The sequence below is a fragment of the Protopterus annectens genome, chromosome 2.part2 (assembly GCF_019279795.1).
Source record: "Protopterus annectens isolate FY-2018-M chromosome 2.part2, PAN1.0, whole genome shotgun sequence".
Classification (NCBI taxonomy): Eukaryota; Metazoa; Chordata; order Ceratodontiformes; family Protopteridae; genus Protopterus; species Protopterus annectens.
This window is the reverse complement of record NC_056730.1, coordinates 436043096-436067351: the sequence shown is the minus strand read 5'-3', so window position 1 is coordinate 436067351 and position 24256 is coordinate 436043096. Positions and strand designations below refer to the sequence as shown.

The 24256-nt window shown below is 38.0% G+C and overlaps 1 protein-coding gene across 4 annotated transcripts in view; it reads right to left on the bottom strand.

The window, feature by feature from the left end:
* The window catches only part of ARHGEF28 (Rho guanine nucleotide exchange factor 28), a 3217901-nt gene that overhangs the window by 542873 nt on the left and 2650772 nt on the right, over positions 1 to 24256 (bottom strand). For all 4 annotated transcript variants that reach the window (XM_044063941.1, XM_044063943.1, XM_044063942.1 and 1 more), the window contains one exon: positions 13356 to 13603. In XM_044063941.1, coding sequence (XP_043919876.1) covers positions 13356 to 13603 — 248 coding nt within the window. The remainder of the gene's footprint in view (positions 1 to 13355; positions 13604 to 24256) is intronic.

Below are 24256 nucleotides of genomic sequence, written 5' to 3'. Positions count from 1 at the left end.
CCTGCAAGTTAGGTCTCCTATGGTTTTACTTTCTCCTCAGCACCAATTGCGGACAGCTGACAATTTACTTGCAGGTCTAAGCAGCACTTATTTACCTTTATAAGAATCAAACATTTGAGAGAAATAGCAAAGTTACAAGAGAAAAGTGCATTACAAAGGACAAACTCTGCACATCACAGTAAATGAAATATGGACAAAACCAACTCACTGAATTTAGAAATGATTCACTCTTAAGTTTTCCCACTTTTTACACAGAATGGCTTAGCTACTCCTATACCTCGCAGGATTCAGGATAACAGACAGATTACCCAAATGTAATTACTGCAACAGTGAAACATGAAGAACATCAGACAAAAAGGGCAGAGTCAGCACAACTTTTAAACACATAAATGTGGGAGCACACAACAAATGACACAGATCAGGAAGCTCTGTCTGGGATAATAAAAGACATCAAATAATCACATTGGTTTGTGCACCAGATGCCTGCCATAACCCCCATTACAACCAATCATTTTCTTAAGTATATGTATTGTATGTGAGTTTTTTCTTTGTTTTATTTTTGTATTTCTTAAAATTAAGCAAACTCTGATTAAATTATGAGCTACTTATGTAGAACTGATGGTTTGTTTGGTGTTGAGTACAACAAAGAATGTGGAGTGCCCATGTACAACTAGGTTGCATGTGTGAGAGTAAAAAAAATTCTCTTTTATTCTTTAAAATTTTCATTTAGAACATAGAGCTTTTAATGTATGCAGGTAAAGATGCATACTCACAGTACTGTGTGTTGGAAGTGCTTGAGAAAGGGCAAAAATCTATTACTGACGTATACGGCCCCCAGTAGTGCTGCAAGTGTGTTATGAGACTCGCTGCAATGGTGCAGTAAATGCCATTCGACAAACAATGCAAGATGCATTAATGGTGTCAATGAGGTAAAGGAATAAAATGATATTTGTAAAAAATATTTTGTTTACTATTTATTTAGCTAAAATTGCATCCTCTATAAGACAGTGCCTGGGGCAAGTGCCCCTTTTGTCCTGCCCTTTCTACACTACTATTATCTAGTAATCCAGAAAGGAATGACCTGGCAAAGGTAGCTCTGGATTTAGAAAAGGCTTCTACTCTATATTGTTTGGTGAAGTATGCACGGAAGACCAAGTAGCTGCTTCTAAAATTGTTCTCGAGTCAATCCCCTGTTAAAGGCCCCAGATGAGGTCACTGTTCTCATAGCATGGGCCTTTGCTATGAGACTGTAGCAAAAGCAAATGGATTTAGAAATCCAGTTAGCAACAGTTTGCTTTGAAAATGGGTTTCCTAACTTGAAATATTGGAAAGAGGTAAAAGATTGATGAGATTTGCGAATATCCTTGTTATTATTCAGGTAGAATATGAGCTGTTTATGCACATCTAGGGAATGCAGAATTTCTTCTCCTTTATTTTGTGGCTTTAGGGAAGAAAGCAGGCAGATTTCTGGTCCAACTGAGGAACAATTCATTTAGTATTTTAGGTATGAAGGCAGTATTGTCACTTAGAGACACACTGTCTTTACGAAAAGTAATGAAAGGACTGGTTGCCATAAGGGCTTGTAGTTTGCAGACTCATCTGGCAGAGGTGAAAGCTACCATAAGAGTAATTTTCTATGTGCAAAATCTGAGAAAAGCAGATAGTGCTGGTTCGAAAGGAGGGAGATTGAGTTTTTCCAGCAAAAAACTGAGTTCCCAAGCAGAAGGAAGACCTTTCCTAGGAAGTTTCAGTTACGGTATACCCTTTTAAGAACTGTTCAGTCTCTAGTCTGGCCAGCAGTGGCAGGTCAAGAAGTAGACACACACAGATATGACTGAAATGTGTGCCTTAATTAATGAGTATGCTAGGCCAGACTGTAAGAGTTCATGTAAATAAGAAAGGACCACTTGGGCATTAGCCTGAAGTAGAACTTGATATTTAGGCTGACAGCATAAAATCAATCTTTTCCATTTTGCTATGCAAGTTTATCTTGTAGGACGTTTTTTTGCCTCCAGGAAAATGTTAAGCATGTTCTCAGAAAATTATTGTCTAAAAGGGATCAGAATCTTGTCATCTATAATGTGAAGGTGAGGGATGACAGGTTGAGATGAAGTAATTAGTCCTTCTTGCTGTGTGAGCAAGTCCACTGTGGAGTGAAGCTTCTGATAATGGCCCATGACTAGGTGGAAGAGAAGAGAGAACCAATGCTGCCTTGTCCAGTAGGAAGTCACTAGTCAAATCTTTTGGTTTTCTCTTCGGATCTTCAATAATACCTTGGGAAGAAGAGGAAGTAGAAGCAAGGCATACAAGAGCCTCCATCTCCAAGGGAGGACACTGTGTGTTCCCAGCTGGAGGGGCAGTAAGTCCTGCTGCACAACAGTGGAAGTTGTTTGTTGTGGATGGAGGCTAACAGATTTATCTGAAGCATCCCCTATTTGTAGAATATAACTGGGAAGATCTCCCTGTTTAGCATCCATTCATGCGGATCTTCCCTTGATCTGCTTAGTAGGTATTCCAGGACATGGTTTAAGTGAGGGGCTGTAAACTCTTTGGAGGGACAGGTTTGCTTTTGCAGCCTGCTCCCATACCAAGACTGCCAGTCAGCACAGTTGGTAAGTTCTGGTTCCCCCCTGCTTGTTTATGTACCATATGACCATTGTGTTTTATGTGAACATTTTTAATGGACTCAGTTTCCAGGATTGGGAGAAAATCTGCAGGGCCTGGATTAGTGCTCTCATCTCCTTGAGACTAATGTGTTCTGATCTTAAATTTGTAGCCCACTGCCCCTGAACTTTTTTAGTTGCCCGTAAATACTCGCTATGCTTCATCTGATGCATCTGTGTACAGCTCGTGTTGTGGTAACTGCAATTTGAAAGGAAACTCAGGTTTAACTTTATCTGTGATGCCCACCACAGTATTATGAAGTCAGGAGAGGAACCTGTGTGTCCAGGAGATGGAAATGTTGAGACCAGGTGGTTTTCAGGTACTACTGGATTCTCCTTATATGGAGTCTGGCAAAGGGGACCATGGGGGTGGTTGTTGTCCTGAATCCCAGTGCTTTAATGATCTCCCCTGCAGTACAGGATGAAGGGGAAGAAGAGAAAGGAAGTAAATGATTAGGCTCTGCACTTTGTCTGGTGGTAGGAATGGCTGCATGAGTTTGGTGTCTGGTCTGTATCCCAAGAAAACTAGGTTTTGCGTTGGTATCATTGCAAACTTTTTCAGATTTTCAAACCCAGGACCTGAAGTAAAGTCATGATAAAAGTGAGATGAATCAAGAGTACCTGAGAAAGGTGGCTGTATTAACAGGTCATCTAAATAAGGGAATATCTGCATTCCCTGAGTCCTGCAGTAAGCTATTACCAGGATAAGGCACTTTGTAAAGAATCTAGGGGCTGTAGAAAGTCTAAATGGCAAAGCAGAAAACTGAAAGTGTAATGAGACAGTAGAAAACCTAAGAAATTTCTATAAGATGGGTAAATAGGAATCTGGAGATAGACATCCTTTAGGTTCAAAGACACCAGGAAGACTTGATGCAGAGTTTGCAGGGACAACATCTTGAAAGATGGAACAAGTAGAATGCTGTTGAGTTTTGAGAGATCCATAACTGATCTCCAAGTCTCCTCCTTTTCTTTGAATGAAGAATAGTCTGGAATAGAACTCTTTTCCCACATATTGCAGAAGCACCAGTTATACCATGCCTTGCTCTAATAAGATTTGAATGATGGGATAGACCAACTGTATCTGATTTTATGGAGGCACAACAATGTAAATGAATGAAGGAACTTCTGTCTAGGTCATTCTATATCCCTTTTTGATGACTGATAGTACCCATTTGTCAGAAGTGATGAGTAGTCAGTTTTCTTTAGGGATGATGTGAGCCATTTGGTAGTCAGGTGGACTTGTCTGGGTAAGGAGGCCTCCCAGATCTAGACTCCCTGTCCCAGTTTGTTTCATCCTGGAATCTTTTCCTAGCCATTTTCTGTCTTTATGAAAAGGCCTAGGTTCTCTGTGAGTGAATGAAGATGGTTTTGTAGGGTGATTCCTTTGGCATACAAGTAAAAAAGATCTATCTGCAGTCCTTCATAATTTTAGCTTGTTCCAGTAATTGTTGGAAAAGATTGTCAGTATCTGGACCAAACAGAAGGTCTTTGTTTAGAACAGAGTCAGTGAGTTTGGCACAGATATCTTCTGGAAGGACGGAGAACATAACCAATCATTCCTCTTGATTACAAAACCTGTAACATCTGCCCTACAGGAGGCTTCCACTGCATCATACCTACATTTAATGCTGTGCCTAGCTACTTGGGAAGCATTAGGCACCAAAGATAAAGCTTACTATTTACTGGTAGGTTGCTCATGGGAGGGAAAAGTTTTATTTATATTGCTGAGGATGGATAATAAGTACTTAGTCATTTTAGTCTGATAGTTCAGAGCTCTAAAGACCAGAATGTAGGACATATGAACTGTTTCCCTCACTCTGCTTATTGTCCTTCTGTCTTTATCTGAAGGAAGAGCACTGGCAGCAGGTAGTATCATAGAGGACTTGTCTGTAGACACTGAAAACACAGAGGGTTTGACTCAAGGCTTTTGTACAGAAATTTCGTGTATCTCTGTTGAAATTCAGAAATCTGTTTTGATTCCCATTCAAAATGCTTCATCATATTAACAAATACTTTCTCCAAATGAAGATTCTTCAACAAGGGAGTCTGGAGAAAGGAAATCTTCCTCATCCAAGGCCAGTTGACTTTGTTAATGAATTTGGGATAAACAGGTAAAAAAATGTGCAACTAAGCCTGATTCATCCTCCTCATTTTTCCAAGAAGCGTCTAATTATCTTTTTTTCTGGAGTAGAAGGAGAAACATTAGAAGCAGTAAGCCCTGCAAAAATGCCGGCCTTCAGGCCATTCTGGTCTGAAATAGGGCCTGTAAAAAATCAATCCATTTCTTTTTTTGGATATCTGGGAGGAAGGAACTGTTTTAGTTTTTTGTTTCTTTTTTCTAGGAGCAAAATCTCCTTTGACTAAATGTGGAGGCTATCACCTTTGACGAAATTCGATAACTGATCTTGGAATTTCCGCTCGAATGAGGATATGCCTTTGGGTCCTTTAGAAATTATTAAACGGGATTCCCCCTTCTCACCATTATTGGTAGCTTCACCCATTTTTGGATATGTGAACCTCAGATGCCATACTGGCCTCCCTGAAGGTCATAGTAATGGGAATCTGAGAAGGCGTCAGGCATACCATGGATACCAAGACCAAATGGACAGTCATGATATAAGGTCTAGGTCATGTAGATATTTTCTTTTTATATGGGTGGGATGTCAGGGCTGGAGAGGTCTGACATCTTTGCTTGGGTGAGGCATTTAAGGTGTGAGTTTCCAAGTAAGAATTAAGAGGTGAAATTCACATTCTTTAGGTCTTTGAAATAAAGGACTAACAGATCATACAATTTTGTAGTCCTGCTCTGCACCTAGAAAGAAAAAGCACTGTGGAGATCGTTGTAGGTAATTAACCTATCACAATTGCCTTCTCCCAAAACAGCAATACAGTTGAGAAAAATTGAAAGCCAACAGTACCAAGAACCACCGCTCATACAACAAACTGACAGAAGTGAGACCTGCGTTCAGACTGCGGCAAGACAGTCTAAGGTTTTAAGCTCGTATATCCACTTATATACCCTTACAACCATGGATTTTAGGTCATATGTCAGGTGTACAGCTCAGTGGAAAGTTTTGGCTATGGTACCCCTGCTGGATGTCCAGGTTATTTGCTGAGATAATCCAACAGTTTGTAATACTACAACTTTGATCTAAAAAAGAAAATCTTTCTTACAACCACTTTTTTCGGCTTTATGTACCCCTGAGGGTATCAAAGAACAGACCTTGATATCAGAAAATCATATTTTGCCAACAGATTCTATTCCATCTTTTTTGTATATTAAACAATGCAATGCCCAATTGTACTTTTCAGAATTACTTTAAAATGCAATACCTTGTTTTTATTATTGTCATAAAGTGCAAAGTGAAATGGTACAGGTCCAGGCAGCAAAATGTATGTATATTGAGTATACACATTAAGTACATTAAGTGACATTCTCATGATTTATACTCAAGGTGTTCTAAAATGATATATATGTATATATAGGTGAGAGAGATACACACACACACACACACACACACATATATATTATATATAGATACAGATATTTATAAGCTTTACCTTCAAGCTAAGAGGTATGCATTGGATGACAATAATGCTCTGTACAGGGGTGTCTGCACAAATGAAAGATTTTACCATACAAACTAACCAACAGCATAGTAAGAATACACAATTGTAAGCAATATGTAGCTACTTTTCAGAAACTGATTATGTTTGGAGAAATTCAGAAAAAAGAAAAAGAGACACCTCTAAAGGAAGCCTTACTTAAGAACCAGGTGCAAACAGAACAAAAAGGTAGCTTCCACCAAAGCGAATATGTAGTTAAAATCACTTCCTTTAATAAAACTTTAAAACCGCAAGCTGTACAAATATTTCAGTCACATTATGTTTGGAGAAGGGAGTAGGAAATTTGTGCAGATTTATGGTAATCCTGACCCAAATGAAGCACTATTAGAATTGCTGGGCTCAGTTTACTATTTATTAGTGTACAGTTCAGTTTCTGTTTTTTATTTTATTTTATTTTTTGAAGACATAGCCTCATCAGCAACAATCTTCATCTAAATGAGTACTTTGCACTCGCGTTATTCCATGTGGCCCAAGCTTTTGCCTATTTTCAAGACTAAACATTTGCAAAAATCAAGTTTCTATTGCATAGTGCTTGCCTAAAGATTGTTCATGCTATTTTATGCATCCCTGCCCACCAAACTGAGTACAACACAAAAAACATTTGTTATCACAGAATAGCTGTGTTGCAGGACAATGTATGTCCTCCCTTTTTTTACTCACAGTGCCAAATGTTACTTCCTAAAATCATTTTAAAATGCTGCATCTTTTTCTGTAACTTCAGTACATGCATGCAAGGTTGTTAATTGTAGTTTGGATATAAAATGAAGCAGCATTCAAGTCTGTCTCTTATCTATATCCACTCAATCTGTCCTTTAGTTATGCATCAACTGCACAGCCCTCTCTTTAGTCTTTCTTTCCAAGTGATTGTGTGGATTTCAGATTCTTTTAGGCAGAACTAGCACTAGATTGTTTGTCAGAACACTTCCATGCTATAGTGTTCTGTAGACAGCTTCCATGCAGGGCCGGCCTTAGCTAAAACGGCGCCCTAGGCGAAGTACTGCTCTGGTGCCCCTTAAGCCCCACCCACACCGAACTCAAGGAACACCCTTATTTGAGCCACACCCACAGATGGGTCACTTACTCAGAGGTGATCTCTGCCTGACTTACAAAGCCATGTCCAACTCAGAATTGATGGACATACTCCACCTAAAGAAATCCAAGTCACTGTCAGCCACGCGCTCTAGTGAGCTAAAAGAAATCCAAGTCACTGTCAGCCACGCGCTCTAGTGAGCTAAACCTCACCACAATAAATAGAACATGCTGGAGGGATAGATTCCTGTCACAGAAACTCGCCATGCTTTGTAACAAAATTCCAAATTACATCAGGCAGAGCCCTTCACTAACACTCTTCAAGAGAAACCTTGACAAGTGGATGGGTAACAGAAAATACACCCCTGGGATCACTTCATTGGCTCTGCTTGACAGTGGATCAGTTAATTAATCAATGGGGCGGCGAAAGCCGACACACTCTGGCTAGGCTTATAAATGCCCTCGGGCAGATAGCCTACTACCTATCTATGAACCTATGAACCTAAATATAAATCAAATTTATAGGTCACATTTGAGTTGAATGGCTGGGCTTTTAAGGGCTCTAGTGGTCATTAGCCTACCATACACCTACAAATCTTGGAAAAAAACAATAAATTCTGGAACACACTTGTAAACCTTTTAAAGACCCAGTTGCCTTGTATTTCTTTATCTCCACCAGCAGATTAAAAAATGTACTGGAGAGATATATTTATTACCCATTACAATGACATTTACAGTACTAGGCAAGAGAATAGAAACAAGCTGCAATAATAATTCTAAGCATCAAGCTATACAACAGAAAAATACATTTATGCTGAGCAGTAACTTTCTTAATATATGTACTGATCAGTCCAGCAACATGTAACTGAGTGGAAGTAAAGTATAGCATTGTCAGGGAAAGAACAAACTTCTACAATAAATAAGCCTTTCAACTGTCCCTTATTTTGCATAGTAAGCCAAATACACTCTGGCTAGGCTTATAAATGCCCTAGGCCAGATAGACTAGTATCAACCTATGAACCTAGTAAAAATTGTGATTTGAAGGAACAGACTTTAGCAATAAGCACACTTTCCAGCTGTCTCTAACTTTGTAGCAAGATATTGATTTTGCCCATCTCCTGGCAAAATGTTTGATTTACTGGTAAATCACTAAGGATTACAGCCAATGACCAGTGCCATATATTAAAGGGTCATACTTCTTGCTCAGAACAGGCACAGTAATGGAAAGAATGGTGTTCAACTTTCCAAGAGAATTAGGGAAATATTTAAAATGGTTTGCAATGGTTAAGTCGTTATGCTATCAGCTTTCATCAATTTTTAAAATAAAGAATTGAGAGCCATGAGGGAAGCAAGTGGTACAGAATATTACAGTACCAATGTTGCTGCTAAGGTTCTGGCCCTTTTGTAAAACCTGTGATTACACAACCCAGCCATTTTAGCAGTTTTAACCATTTAGCAGTTTTCATAATTTTCAACCAAACTTTTTGGTGTTTGCATGTATAATGCAGTGCTAGTTATAACAAATTCTTACCAGAAAATGAGGCTGTATAAATAACTTCCTGGAAGGAATTGTATAGTGACAGTGCTTTAGTTAGCAAGACTGAGTGTCATCAATTCAACTGTCTATCCATTTCCCAAGATACTTGTCCTGATGGAAGCCACAGTGGTAGCAAGTTAAGCAGGGCACACCAGTCAGTTTCATCTCACTTTGTAGGATTCCAAGATATTCTGAAGCAAGTTGAGAAATATAATCAATCCAGCATACTGTGCATCTGCCACAAGGTGTTCTGCCAGTGGCCCATAATTGGTATACCTCCTATGGAAAGTACCCTAGGGTGTCCAGATCATCTCAACTCTCCTGTCAACCCAGTGGTTGTACTCTGAGATCCTCCCACTTTGCTAAGTTCCACACTGAATGACTGACAGCAAGCCCAACTACCCAGATTTCTGTGACATGTACCAACAGTCATCCTTTTCATCACTTCCAAAACGCATGACCATAAATGAGGGTTGGGTACATAGACTGACCAGTAAATTGAAAGATTTGTCCTGTGACTCAGCTCTGACTTCACCATCATGGTCTGGTATAATGTCGGCTGTACTGGTACCACTGTAACCATCCACTGCTCAACCTTCCTTATCACCATGACCCTCATTAATGAACTAGATTCCTGGATACTTAAACTCATCTGCTAGTTGTAGCTATTCCTTCCTCACTTGCAGAGAACCATCCAGAACCATGACCTCTGATTTGAAGGTGCTAATTTTCATACCAAATATGCCACAGTTAGCCATAAATCACCCATTGCATGCCAAAGAAATGTCACTTGGGGCCAAGAAAATAACATCATTGAAAAGCAACAAAGCTGTACCCTTTGAACACAGACTGGGTAGTCTCAGACTTTGCCTATGCTTTCATATTCTGTCCAAAACAATACCAAACATAATGAGCGATAATACACATCCTTGGTGCAGTCCCCTGCCCCAGCGAATGTATTTGACTTAATAACAAGAATCAGGGTATAGTTCTCACTTCACAAATACAGACGGTACCGTAAAGCTCTCACAACCCCTCCAGTATCTGTGCAAGATCACTTTAGCCAGGAAAGAACTGTTTGCCTGTTTTTGAATCAGAGGTTCAGTTATCAGATTGGAGTTCTGTGAGGACCCCTAACCTGGAAAAGCCAAACAGACAACAACATTTTTTTTTTTTTTTTTTTATTTCACAGTCCGCTGCCCTAAAGACTACAATTGCGCCCTCCCCAGCATCAGAATGTTGGGGAGACCGCAATTGTAGTCTTTAGGGCAGCGGACTGTGAAATAAAAAAAAAAAAAAAAAGAAACGTTGTTGTCTGTTATGCTTTTTCCAGTTAGTAATCCTCACAACAGTACTCCGCTCTGTAAATTGCGCCCTTCTGTCAGAAGGGTGCAATTTACAGAGCGGAGTTCTGTTGTGAGGAGCCCTAACCTAGAAAAGCCGAACAGACAACAACGTTTCTTTTTTTTTTTTTTTTTCACAGTCCGCTGCCCTAAAGACTACAATTGCGCCCTACCCAGCATCAGAATGCTGGGGAGACCACAATTGTAGTCTTTAGGGCAGCGGATCAGAATAAAACGTTGTTGTCTGTTATGCTTTTTCCAGTTAGTTATCCTCACAACAATACTCCGCTCTGTAAATTGCGCCCTTCTGTCAGAAGGGTGCAATTTACAGAGCGGAGTTCTGTTGTGAGGAGCCCTAACCTGGAAAAGCCGAACAGACAACAACGTTTCTTTTTTTTTTTTTTTATTAACTCCAATGATCCGTGAATTGTGCCCTTTTGAGGCCGGCCTGCACGGCGCCCTAGGCGGTCGCCTAGTTCGCCTATGCCTAAGGCTGGCCATGCTTCCATGTTCTTGTTTCTTTTACTTAGACAGTGCAATTTATAGGTTCATAGGTTGGTACCAGGCTATCGGCCCTAGGGCCTATACAAGCCTATACATAACAATTACCTGGATATTTCTTCCCACAATATTTACTTCCCTGGACCCCTGTCTAGCAGGGCAACTGACATGATCCCCGGGTGAATTTTCCATCTCCCATCCAATCATCAAGGTTCCTTTTGAAGAGGGCCAAGGAGGCACTCTGCTTGACATGCATGGGCAGTCTATTCCAGAGTCTGGGGAGTCTCTGGGTCAGAAACCTATCCCACCAGCATGTTTTGTTCATTGTGATGACAAGGCTTAGATCCGTGGAGTGTGTGGCTATGAGGGACTAGGATTTATTTAATTGGAGCATGTCCAATAGCTCAGGGTTTGACATGGCCTTGTATGTTAAGCAGAGATGGTCTCTGAGTAGACGATATGCCACACAGTATAGCTGGAGTTTCTTTTAGACGGTCAGCATATGGCATCTGCTTTAGGCCTGAAGGCGGATAAGGTGAACAGCTCTAGTAACAGCTATTGGAGTTTCATCCTTCATGATAAATTTTCTGTCAAGCAATCCTAATTTTAATTTCCTGGCATTGCTTGTTTGTTTTCATTAAATAGATAATAGCATAACTTTAAAGCTGCCAGTTATTTTATAACAGAAGCAATATTTTTTAATTAAATATCACAGGATCTTGAAGATGATAGAATCAGACTGAATATGACTACAGAAGGCAATCAGAAGTTTCAAGGGAAAAAATAAAATTATAATACAGCACGTTCTACCAAAAATAAAATTCTTTACTCAAGAGTTAGTTCTATCAACATCACCGATACCACTGTGAAGTGCTTTCAACTTTTCAAGACAGTTACAGTGTTTAGAAATGTAATATCTACCTTTTGTTTCATGTTAATATTAATTACCTTTGGGTCAGCAATTACAGATGAGTCTATACAACTCTTCATAAAATTAGAGCTTTTGATTTTACTGTTTACATTCCTTAAGGAGAGAAAAGTTGTTAAAAAGACTGAATAAAATTTACTTCTCAGACATACCCCTATTTTATACACTACAGACAGTTAAAGAAAAAAATAAATCCCAGTGAGATTAACCATACTGCCTTAACATTTCTGAAAAGAAATTGGTGATGAAACACTTCCTTGCAGAAACAACTGCTTCCGTTTTTCTATATTTTAGGTGGCAGAATTATTACATTTTAAAAGCACTTTACCAGAACTAATGAAACATTTCAGTAATATTAACAGTCTTTAAACAAACACACACACACACACACACACACAGAAACATCAGCAGAGCTTGTGTGTTATGTAACAAAATGGTAGATGCACAAATTTGAATGTTGATGTGCACGTGCACACGCATGCACGCACACGCATGCACATGCACACACACACACACACAAACACACATTGTATTTGGCAACAAAACAAAACATGACTCACTTTCTCTGTTAGGTTGTAGCAGTTGACCCTCTCTCCATATCCTCTTTTATATCGCCACTTGACCCAGGTCCCTTTCGAATCTATAGTCTCTGTTTCTGTCTTTCATGCAACTTGATCACCATTGTCTTTGGAAAGTATATATATATATATATATATATATAATATATATATAGATATATATATATATATATATATATATATATATATATATATATATATATTTTTTTTTAATCAAAACTGAGGCTTGACCATTCTATCTACAGGTAAGCCCTTTTTTCTTCAACCCCTTTACATGTCTGGCTCAGCAACCATCTTAATCTTCTTTTATGACATTCTACGTATCATGTCTCCCTTTTATATAATTTAAGTGAGTGTTGTTTTGTTTAAAAGCTCCACTTTTGTTGTTTACTTGCTTATTTATTTGCTAACACAATATGAAATACAAGTCAGTATATCCCATAAAACATTCTCTACCACTACTGTTCCGGAAGCCAGCATGCAGTACTGAAAAATACTTTTCCTTTACAAGAATAGAAGTTGCTTAGCTAGAGAATTACTTTAGAGAAACCAGGATGATGGTAGATTTCCTAGGTCGCTCAGGGAGATACAATTTTGACAAGTGGGTTTACGTGGTTAAAAAATAAAGTGATAGTTTCAGTACTGTTCATACGTGAATTGTATTCTTATTTTAAGAAACTAGAACATCAAGGTTACATGAAGTTGCGGAAAGTTTTTTTCTTCTTCCCTGGGGAATGACTGACTTTTCATTTCTCTGTATAGCATTTCTTTATAATATATACATTTTGTTCTACAATATTTACAAACTTTCAACTTATACATGACAATTTATCATTCTCACCCACTGGCCCCTCCTTTAGTTTGCATGCATTCCTGATGTTAAAGCAGAAAAGACCATTTTAGCACCTCTGCAATGTACTACAGATATTTTAATGACTGTCATTGTTAATATTATTTAACTATATTGTTGAACCTCACTTACATATCCCACCAGCAAAGCTTCTGGTACATTACTTCTTTCTGAAAGATGTTATCAAACAAAACTAAAGAATCAATGAACATCACGTTGTTTTAATATCTTTAAACAACAGCAGCTCTGACGACTGTCATGGAGTCAGTTATAAAATGTATCAGCACCATCTCTTCTACCTGTTGCACAAGGATGTCACCCACTCGATCAATAAGGAAATTGCGATCATTATTTTCCTCACAGGACTCTTGTCGTCTTTCTTTCAGACAGTGGAAGAAGTGCTTGTGTAGTTCCAGTAATCCATCCAGACAAGGGAAGAGACGGTCTACAATGCCAGATTCTAACTGCAGTTCTTTCACTCCTTTCCTGAAGATCTCTGACATGATAGTCAGGGTTTGGATATGGTGCATTTCTGTTTGCATCAGCTCTGAGATTCAAGAGAAGAAAGACAAAAATCAAACTGATATTACCAGTATCTGCCTGAAAACATTTTTTTTTTATTTCCATCATGCAGTGATAAAAAATAATGTATGTAAGTAACTGAAAAAGGATATCATGTAAATTATTTTCAAAAGATTACCAGCTTTGCTATATTAAATCTTTCAGGTTTCATATCTGCAAAGTGGTCACTGCAGTGAGCCTAAAGGCCATTTTGTGTAATATCAGTTTTGACCTGCTCTGTTTAGACCCTCTAACATTTAAATAAGATACAGCCACATTTTACACAGTTATTCTGTAAATGCACTGCACCAAAAGAAGGAAAAAATGAGAACCAGTGCTACTGAATATTCTGGAAAGTAAAATGAATTGCAATAAGGGGATGTTCTTGTGAGAAGATTTATCCATTGCATTTTGCTATCTAGTAGGCAAGGACCATCAAATAAACTTACAATATGACAATAAATATGGCTGCAGTGTAATAGCAGTGAACCACAACTCACTTTTTAAATAAAAACAATGAATCTGTAATCAATTATTTCACAGTGACTAAAGAGTTAAGTAACAGATGTAGTTTAAAATTAGTAAGACAGGAAACTGATCACTTTCTACTAGCCCTGGATTTTCAGTGTTGGAAAGAACATATATTTATAAATATTACAAGGTATGCACTCAAACACTTCTAACAACAGAGTCATAGTGTAATCAGACAAGAAGGAAATCGAATGGCTTTACTGTTATATTATATGAGGGAGGGTGATATCAGGGTGGTTGTAATACTCTTACATAATAAAAATGGCCACGTGTGTAAAAAGTATCAGTGTAAAAAAGGAAATCCAGAGAGAATTTAGTTTGGTTCAAATGTTAAAGCTGAGGGGAAAAAAGTTTACAAGAGACACAAATGGGTTAAAAAGAAGACACAGCTAAATTAAAAGCTGATGATAAAGTCGAAGAAACTTTAAAGATAAATACAATTATTCTAAATGATGACAGCAAAGTGTTTGGAGGGAAACAAAAAGATACACAGGGAACTCCTTGGAAGATCTCCTCACCCAGGAGAATCCTGATGCCTGTGTGGTTACCGAAACATGGTTCAAAGCCATGGAATACACTCCAGCTGTGTATCGCTATATCGCCTTTCATACATTCTGACCACCCAGTGAACATGAAAGAGCAAAAGACGGAGGTACAGCTATCTACATAAAGGATAAGCACACCTCAAGGCTCGTTAAACAACACGACATGCTTAAGCTACTCCATGCCCACCTAAACATGGGAAAAATCCATGACTATATTCTTGCTACAGGTCCCTCACCATGAATCAGGAAACCCATACATTGTATTTATTTATTTATTTTACATTTGCTAACAGGGTAGAGTCCGACTGGGACAAGTAGCCCATTTTCAGTGAAGATCCAGGGAGATAATATCCATAACAAAAGTACAAAAAGATTACAAAAATTTTTAAAATATCTACAAACAATATACAAAGAGTTTGACAATTGCATACAGATGCATCATACCTGAAGTTACAAGAATCACGTACCAACCATCCAGCCCAGTGCCATACACATAGGTGATTTAACTGCCCCTCCATTAATTGGGAGGTATACATCATACAGGAGTAGTAACATGAAGGCCCAAAGATTTCTTGACTTTGTAAATTCAAATGCCCTGGAACAGCTAAGTCTGCACTCCCAATAGGGGAACAAAACATCCGATACCTAGTACTCACAAATATGGAAGAGTGCTGCACCCCCACCCCGAAATAAAGAAAACACACAAACCTATGCCCTGTACAACCGTATCAACTACTGCATAGAAGGAGTAGTACCAGACTGAAATAAATCCAGGTCAAACTGCAAAAACAAGCTACCCTGGTGGAGCCCTGGTACTAATATGTTGTACAACAAAGGAAAAAAATCCTGTCAAGAAGTAAGAGGATATGTGCACAACAAAGCAAAAAGTCCCTCATTAGTCTAAAGTGAATCAGGGAACTAGTCAAGTCTCTGAAAACAGACTTTGAGATAATAGCCTAAACGTATTTCAGTTATGTCCACAATCCAAAGGACAACACCCAACAATGTGTGGAATTAGTTGTAGATGGTGTCAACTATACTCAGCCAAAAGATATAGCAAATCTGCTGGTCAACAAATTCAGCTCAAACTTCACCTCTCCATCACTCCCAGTTCTCCCCCATGAAACACCCTCCACCACTTCATTGCCAATCACCAAAGAACAGGTTACCACTGCGCTCTCTAAAGCTAAAAGCATGGCTTTAATGGGGCCTAATGATATATGAGGTTGCCTCTTAAACAGCTGAAATCAGGACTTATTAGGCCCATTAGGTTTTCTATTTACCCACAGCCTCCAGACTGGCTTTGTCCCAACAGAATGGAAGACATCAAGAGTCATCCTTCTGCAAAAAGGTGGGCCTTCTACTGATTTGGGTAATTACAGACCCAATATTTCACTAGTCTTTTATGTAAAATCAAGACAGGAATACTCATGGCCGTGATAAATAATGACAATGGAAACCTACAAACACTAGATTGGACCCAATTTGGCTTTGTGAAGGGCAAGTCATGCCTACTGAATCTGGTGGATTTCTTTGAGAAAATCACTAAGGCCATGGATGAGGGTAAAACAGTATGTACTAACTACCTTGACCTGGCCAAGGCATTTGACACAATTCCCCACTCAGGTATTATAAATAAACTCACAAAACTGGGCATAAATCCCTGCATCACCAGAGGGATAGCCAATTGGCATATTGGCCATGGTTAAAGTGGGTGAATCCAGATCTAGCAAGAGGCCAGTTACTATTGGTGTGCCACAGATCTCAGTGCTGGGACCACTCCTGTCTGGAATATACTTCTCTGAAGTCAAGGCTAATGTGGAAGGCCTCTGGATGACAAAGTCTGCCGATGACTGCAAGATGGGGGCAATCACTGAATCTCCCAGTGATGTAGATATCCTTCAGGAAGGTCTAGATCAGACAAATGATTGGTGCCAAAACCATGGCCTAAAACTACATGTGAAAAAATACAATACCATATCCTTTGGGAAGTCAAATATCCCTGCAAATTGCAACATCAATAGCACATTCCTGAGAGAAGACTCAGAGGTGAGAGATCTAGGTACACATATAGACTGTAGCCTGAATTTTAACTGTTGTGTCCACAGTGGTGAGGATGTTGTTCTATGTGGCATAACATATAAGTAAAGGTATGGCATCCAGAGTCAAGGAAATATTAGTACCACTGTACTCTGCCCTCATTAGACCAATAATCTGAGTACAATGCACGATTTGGCATGTACTTGGCATTGTCACTTACAGCGGCTGGAGTGACTTCAGAGGTTCATCACAAAGAAAATACAGGGTGTAAACATGTCCTGTGTGAATAGACTAAAATTCCTATACCTTTACTTTACAGACTATTAAGGGGTGACCTAGGTCTATCCTACAAGGCACTCACAAATCCAGCCTCGATGGAACTGCTACACATCTGCAAGTCAAACAGCAAAAGGGTCACCCGGGTCTAGGGATCTAAACTTAGTCAGTCACTCAAATAAAACATGCTGGATTTATATTGGGTAAAACTGGGTTATATTGTCTAGGTTTGTAAGGGCTCTACAGCCATTATCCTAGTAATCTCCTATGAATCTATGAACCTATGTAAAATCTATATGTGAATGTAACACAGATGGTAAAACATAAAAAACTTATAATAAGGAAAAATTTTATTCTGCTCAAGCTTATCATTATCTTACTTCTGCGGTGGTGTAGCGGTAGCATTGTTGCCTCACAGCAAGAGGCTCTCCCGTTCGATTCTCAGCTTGGGTTGGGAGTGCCTTCTGTGTGGAGTCTGCATGTCCTCCCTGCGGTCGAGTGGACGTTCGAAAGATATGCGTTGAATGGGCATGCCTTCGTTGAAGGTTGGGTGTCGGGCTGGCAACTCGACACCATAAAAAAAACAACTGCCAATCATTAGAGGACCAGAATTCCACTGTGGTGACCCCTAACTGGGAAAAGCCGAAAGACAAACAACAACTTCTCATGATCAGACATTGCAGATAACTGAATATGGGTGAAACTGGTATGAGTTTGAAAATAAATTTATCACTGAAGAGACGGAAGTCTGCATAAAAATACCACAGAAAGGTAACGGTCTGGATGGTATAAGAGATGAGATTAATTGCATACAAAAGTTGGCCTTGCAACCAACACATTGTTTGAAAACCTCTTTAAGAATAAAGACTCTCCACAAATTTTGGGCAAAGTTTATAGTGGTCTCCATGCATAAAAGAAGGTCATTATAAAGATCAAAACTCATATAACTTAGAACTTAATTGTTTTAGTTGGCAATACTTTGAAAATCTTCATAATGGTAATAGTCTCAAGATCTGGGAAATAGTTCACACAAATAACTCTACAAGCAGCACATGTTGCTTATATTTTTAACCATACAACCAAAGCTTGCATGTTGCTTCAACATAAAATAGAAAATTCATTGTGTGAGCATAGAAAAACTCTCTGTATTATCAGTGGATCTCAAATGGAAATTTGGTAATATAAATGGGGGTAAATTGTTAAAAAATAATGAGTGAAAAGGGTGATTATAACTTATTAGCAATATCTCAGCATTGTGTAAGCTCTACTTGGGTGCAAGTGAAGACAAAGAAAGGAAGATCTGATCAGCAAAATATGACATGAAAATAGGATGAGACAAGGATGTATAGTTGCCTCATGGTTCTTTCTAATTTATAATGAGAAAGCATTTATTGCAGTTGAAGAAATAAGTATTGTTATTCCCAAGGTAAACAGTCTTATGTATCTGTTCAATTTGCAGATGATATACTAATCATGGCAATTTCTTATTTAATGCTGAATAAATACAGTGAATGTTTGGTTAAGTTTCTGACTGGTCATAGTATTTCTAAAAGTTTATGACATGTCACAACCTATCCATAAATGCTACAGGGAGCATTGCTCCCCAAGACTCCACTGAAAGTGGATAAAATTATACAGTCAGACTTTCCTGGTAAGCAAATATCAATACAAAAATAAATAAATAAAGATAAACAGTTTATAATAAGCATAGAAGATAATGCTCCAAGGTCCAACTGTGGGGAAGACCACTGTAGGCAGAAACTATTTCACCTAACAAGGCATAATTTTTTTTCCAGAAACAGTTCCTGATCTATTCAAAGGAATTAAGATAATCAAGCACAGATAAAAGTACTTAAGTATTATTTGAAACTGATGACGAAGAGGGTTTCCAGTTTCACTTCTGATAAATTGCATAAAAGCAATATACTGTCCTATTACATTTTATAGAGTGTAAATATGGCATGATAGAAAATTTTGGGGACAGTTCAAGACAATATGTAAGATAATCAGGAAAGCATAGTGATTTTATCCCTAAATTTCCTAAATTATATATAAGGGATGAGCTAGGATAACAAGTAAGCACTACTTCACAGTCAAGTGCCAACCAGATGGGTCAAGCTAGCAAGAACATAAGGAAATTAATTTAGTACTAAAGGACTGAAAAGTTAAAAAATTATACAAGAACAAGTGCTATGGTGCATATAATCCCAAATTAAAGAAAATAATGGAATAAAATGTTTAGAAATGTATTTAGATAAAGACAATCCTAAGTGAAAAGTATATTCCACACTTAAGGAGATTAGAAAAAAGAAATTAAGTTAACAAATTTTTTCAGGTTTATATGGAGAAAATTAGAGTCAGTGGAATCATGCCAATTAACTGCGTGATTTAAAAATCACAGGATTAAGAGGGGTATATGCTAAATATTTGATTAAAGTTTACAAAGGGTACATTTGGAATGATAGAATCTGCAGAGATTCATATGGTAAGACATATCCTTGTGATCAGGAAATCAGGAAAGTAAGGATGATATTACACATGTATTAAGCATATGTCTTTATTAAAGCAAAAACATGAAAAAAAAAAAAAATATATATATATATATATATATATATATATATATATATATATATAGGTTGACTATCAAAATGTCAACAGTGTTTCAACAAGTGATTACTTTCAGTAACTAAAATGTCGTAAAATGACGACATTGAACAGTTGCACGTATGACACATCCACATTCAAAATACCAGCTGTTTGATGTCGACATTGCTGAAACATACCTTGACTTCCGGTGACTGTCTACTCTCATTCCCCCCCCCCAACCCCCTCTGCTAATTACATATTACAACTCCAAGATCACACTACAGTGAGGAAAAGGTCAAAGTTCCCGATCCCCACTGTAGTGTGATCTCCAATCGAAATGTTGATCTCAACAGCTGGTTTGACATATTTCAAATTGCTGTTATGGTAACTTTGAAAACGGTCTTTCGGTAATCAAAGTTCACATAATGGCATTAGACATATGATTGTAAACCATATATATATATATATATATATATGTGTGTGTGTGTGTGTGTGTAGTGTATATATATATATATATATATATATATATATATATTATATATATATACATCTATATATATATATATATATATATATATATATATATATATATATATATATATATACACATACAGCACCAGGGTTGAGCACATGAAAAAGTATTTGGCATTTTTTCCAAATGATGCAGAATTCAAGTAGAAGAATAAAATGATTTAAGTAGCATTTTCCATTTCAAATTCTCTCAGTATAACTTGATGTTTCATGTAGGTCAGACAGGCATTTTCTCATGATTATCTGCATGTATAATGCATCATAAATAAAAATCTGAAAAAAAAGAGAATGAAAAAGTACAGCCTTTTTACAGTTAAATGTAACCCAAGTTGTGATATTTGACACAATATGAATGTTTCTAACTGCAGCTTGCTAGTTAGGTCAGTTGGGCACAGCAGCTCCAGGCTTAACTCTCCATCTCCTGGAGATATTTCTAGTCATCTATCACTCAGTGCTAGTCCCCAGTCAGGCATCCCTCAAGTCTGAACTGAGAGCCACAAAAAAACAACACTTAGAAAATGTTTCTTTTTTCTAAGTGAAAAAACTGTTGGAAATCACTTGTAAATTTGTAGCAAATGGCTTGCTACAACAAAGCACTGAACAACTTCAGTCCTGACTGCAAAAGCAGTGTCAGCATCATTTCTGAACTGGGAGAATGCACTACTAACCAATCAGCATCTGCCAATCACGGCCCCTAACACCTTATAACCCAAAGTGGTTGTTGCCTTTACTCCAGCCTCGGTACAACTCTGTGCACCAATCCTGGGTTGTAACTTCAGTGACTTTTTATATAGGTAGGAAAAATAGATAAGGAGCTGTTTACTGTTGTGATTTAGGCAGTCAGTCATGTGAGCAGTCTGTTTAGATAATAGAATAAAAGAAGTCAGATAAATGAACCTACTACATTTTGATTTGTTGCAACCCCACAAATTCACCCAAGTTTGCAATGCATGATTTTATTTGACATTCTTTCTCTCTCTTCATCCTTACTCAAATGTGCTAACCCCATACATAAGCCTGCCAATGCCCCTAACCCATCCCTAAATTACCTTAATCAAAGCCCCTTTCTCTAACCATTCCAATACTCAGCCAAATTATGACTGAAGATTTTTGCTAGGTTTTTTTTGAGCAATCATAAAAAAACAACTGTTCTATTTTTATCAGTTTAGTTTCACTATATCTATTGTAGTAAATTTCGATGTGCAGACATCAATATAATATACCTGAAGGTTTCTGGGCATCAATGAATGACAATAGACTCATCTCTCTCTCTCTCTCTATATATATATATATATATATATATATATACATATATATACACACACACACACACACACACACACGTGTGCACACATCTGCATCAGGTATAAACACTAAAAATATTTTGTTTTTCAAGGACTTTCTATAGCCATCAGTATAGCTGTGTCTTAATATTTTTTATGTGAATTGGTTAACTGAAAAGCCAAAGTGGCACCTAACCCTTTTCAGCAGAGGCCCAGAGAGAAAAACTCCACTAACAACATTACACAGTAATTAGAATTATAAATAACACAGAATACAGCATTTAGAAAAAAAAATGTGGGCATGTTGAAGATATTTGGAAGACAGCTTTAAGATGCCCAGATGAATCACTTCTTAATACACAGTCATTCACTGACATCTGAGTGCAGTGGCAGAAATAAATGTCATGTGACCAGACAAAGTTACACACCAGTATAAACTAAGACAACAGAATTAGTTTGTGATTTTTTATTGTACATTGCATGGCAGAACTGTATGTAGTGTTGCATTACCAGCCCTGTGGTGGTATGCTACAATAGCAACTTTAACTCTAGTGTTAAGATGATCTGACTACTGCAAAAACCTACTGTTTTTAGGATAAGCTGACATTGATGCTGTACAGGACTAAGTGGGCATCACTGAATGAAGCAATAAATGAATGATTGTAGCATTAACTCTGTGGCATAGCTGCAGACCTGGTGGGCTCAAGTAAATCAGCTCCCTAGCTGGATAGATACACAATCACCAAATATTGCCTGGACTACCCTATCCAACTTTCTACAGGTGAGGGCGCAAAAACACTCCATCTGTTCACTTACTAATGCCGTGGCATGTTAGTATTCACATACTACAACATTCCATCCTCATACCTACTAATGCAGTGGCATGTTAGTATTCGCATACTACAACACTCCATCCTCTCACTTACTAATGCTGTGCCATGCTAGTATTCGTATTCTACAACACTTCATCCTCATACTAACGCCGTGGCATGTTATTATTCACATACTAAAACACTCCATCCTCATACTTACTAATGCCGTGGCATGTTAGTATTCATATTCTACAACACTTCATCCCCATACTAACGCAGTGGCATGTTATTATTCACATACTACAACACTTCATCCTCGTACTTACTAATGCCATGGCATGTTAGTATTCACATATTACAGCAATCCATTGTCTCACTTACTAATGTTGTGGCATGCTAGTATTCATATACTACAACAATCCACCCTCTCACTTACTAATGTCATGGCATGTCAGTATTCACATACTATAACACTCAATCCTCTCACTTACTAATGTTGTGGCATGCTAGTATTCGTATACTACAACACTCCATCCTCTCACTTACTAATGTTGTGCCATGCTAGTACTCATATTCTATAACACTCCATCCTCATACTTACTAATGCCGTGGCATGTTAGTATTCACATACTACAACACTCCATCCTCTCACTTACTAATGTTGTGCCATGCTAGTATTCATATTCTACAACACTCCATCCTCATACTTACTAATGCCATGGCATGTTAGTATTTACATATTACAGCAATCCATTGTCTCATTTACTAATGTTGTGGCATGCTAGTATTCATATTCTACAACACTCCACCCTCTCACTTACTAATGCCGTGGCATGTTAGTATTCACATACTATAACAGTTCATCCTCTCACTTACTAACAAGCGGTGCAGTGGTTGCAGCAGTTAACGTTGTCGCCTCACAGCAAGAAGTTCTCTGGTTTGATTCTCAGCTGGAGTGACTTCTGTGTGGAGTTTGCATGTTCTCCCTGCGTTCGCATGGGTTTTCTCCCGCATTCTAAAGATATGCATCTGGAGCATTTCTCCCCAGGCCTCTGCTGAAAATAGGCTCTGTCCCAGTCAGAATTTCCCGGTCAACAAATGTTAAAAAAATAAATAAATAAACAATGTTGTGCCATATTAGTAATGACATTATGCAATATGTTACTTTCTACTCCAAACCCCTACTTCTGCACCTTTAGAGTCCTCACGCCTTTATCCATTTTATTTACTTATCTGTTAGCTGGGTAAGCCCACTGGACATAAGTCTCCCTTTTCCGAAGCAAATAGGAACAGAGGTTATGTGACATGCTTAAGAGTCGTACAGTTGAAGAAATCAAATCCATGTTCGTAGGAAGAAGCTTGTCAACACCTCACATCCACAGTTCCCCGAGACAAACTTCTAGACTCACATCTCCTTGTAAACAAATAGCAATTCCTTCCTTTTCTACTTTCATCTTGCTTTCCATCCTTTGTTAAAGACACAGAAGCTGCAATGAAATTAAAGGCATAACCTTCTTTTATATATATATTCATTATTTCCTATTTGTTAGTTACTGTCACTTGTCCTCTTTAGTGAAATTATTTTTATTAGCTTCTCTTTCCAAATTGCTCCTATATTTGTACTCAATCAAAAATGCTCTGGCAACCCACACCTAATACAGTTCAGTGTATATTTATATTCAGAATGCCCCTACTACAAATATGTTTCGTATTACCTAGAAGGACTAAACCACAAGCTTAAGAAAACTTGGATTTTCATGTATAACTAACATTCCATCTGCTACCACAATAAATGTTACATCTGGTCGGTAACATGGAACTTCTCAGTAAACCCCCATCAAAATATTCCCTTCCCATCCTACTGTCCATAAACTCATCTCATATTTCCATCTTGTTAATCCACCATTGACTGTACCCTCAACTGTTTATAATTTTAAAGAATGTCCTCATTTAGCCCTGTATTTGTCTTGTATCTCATAAAATGCATGATTTTCTTTTTAATCACTGAGAATTGCGGTAAGACAATAAAGACAGA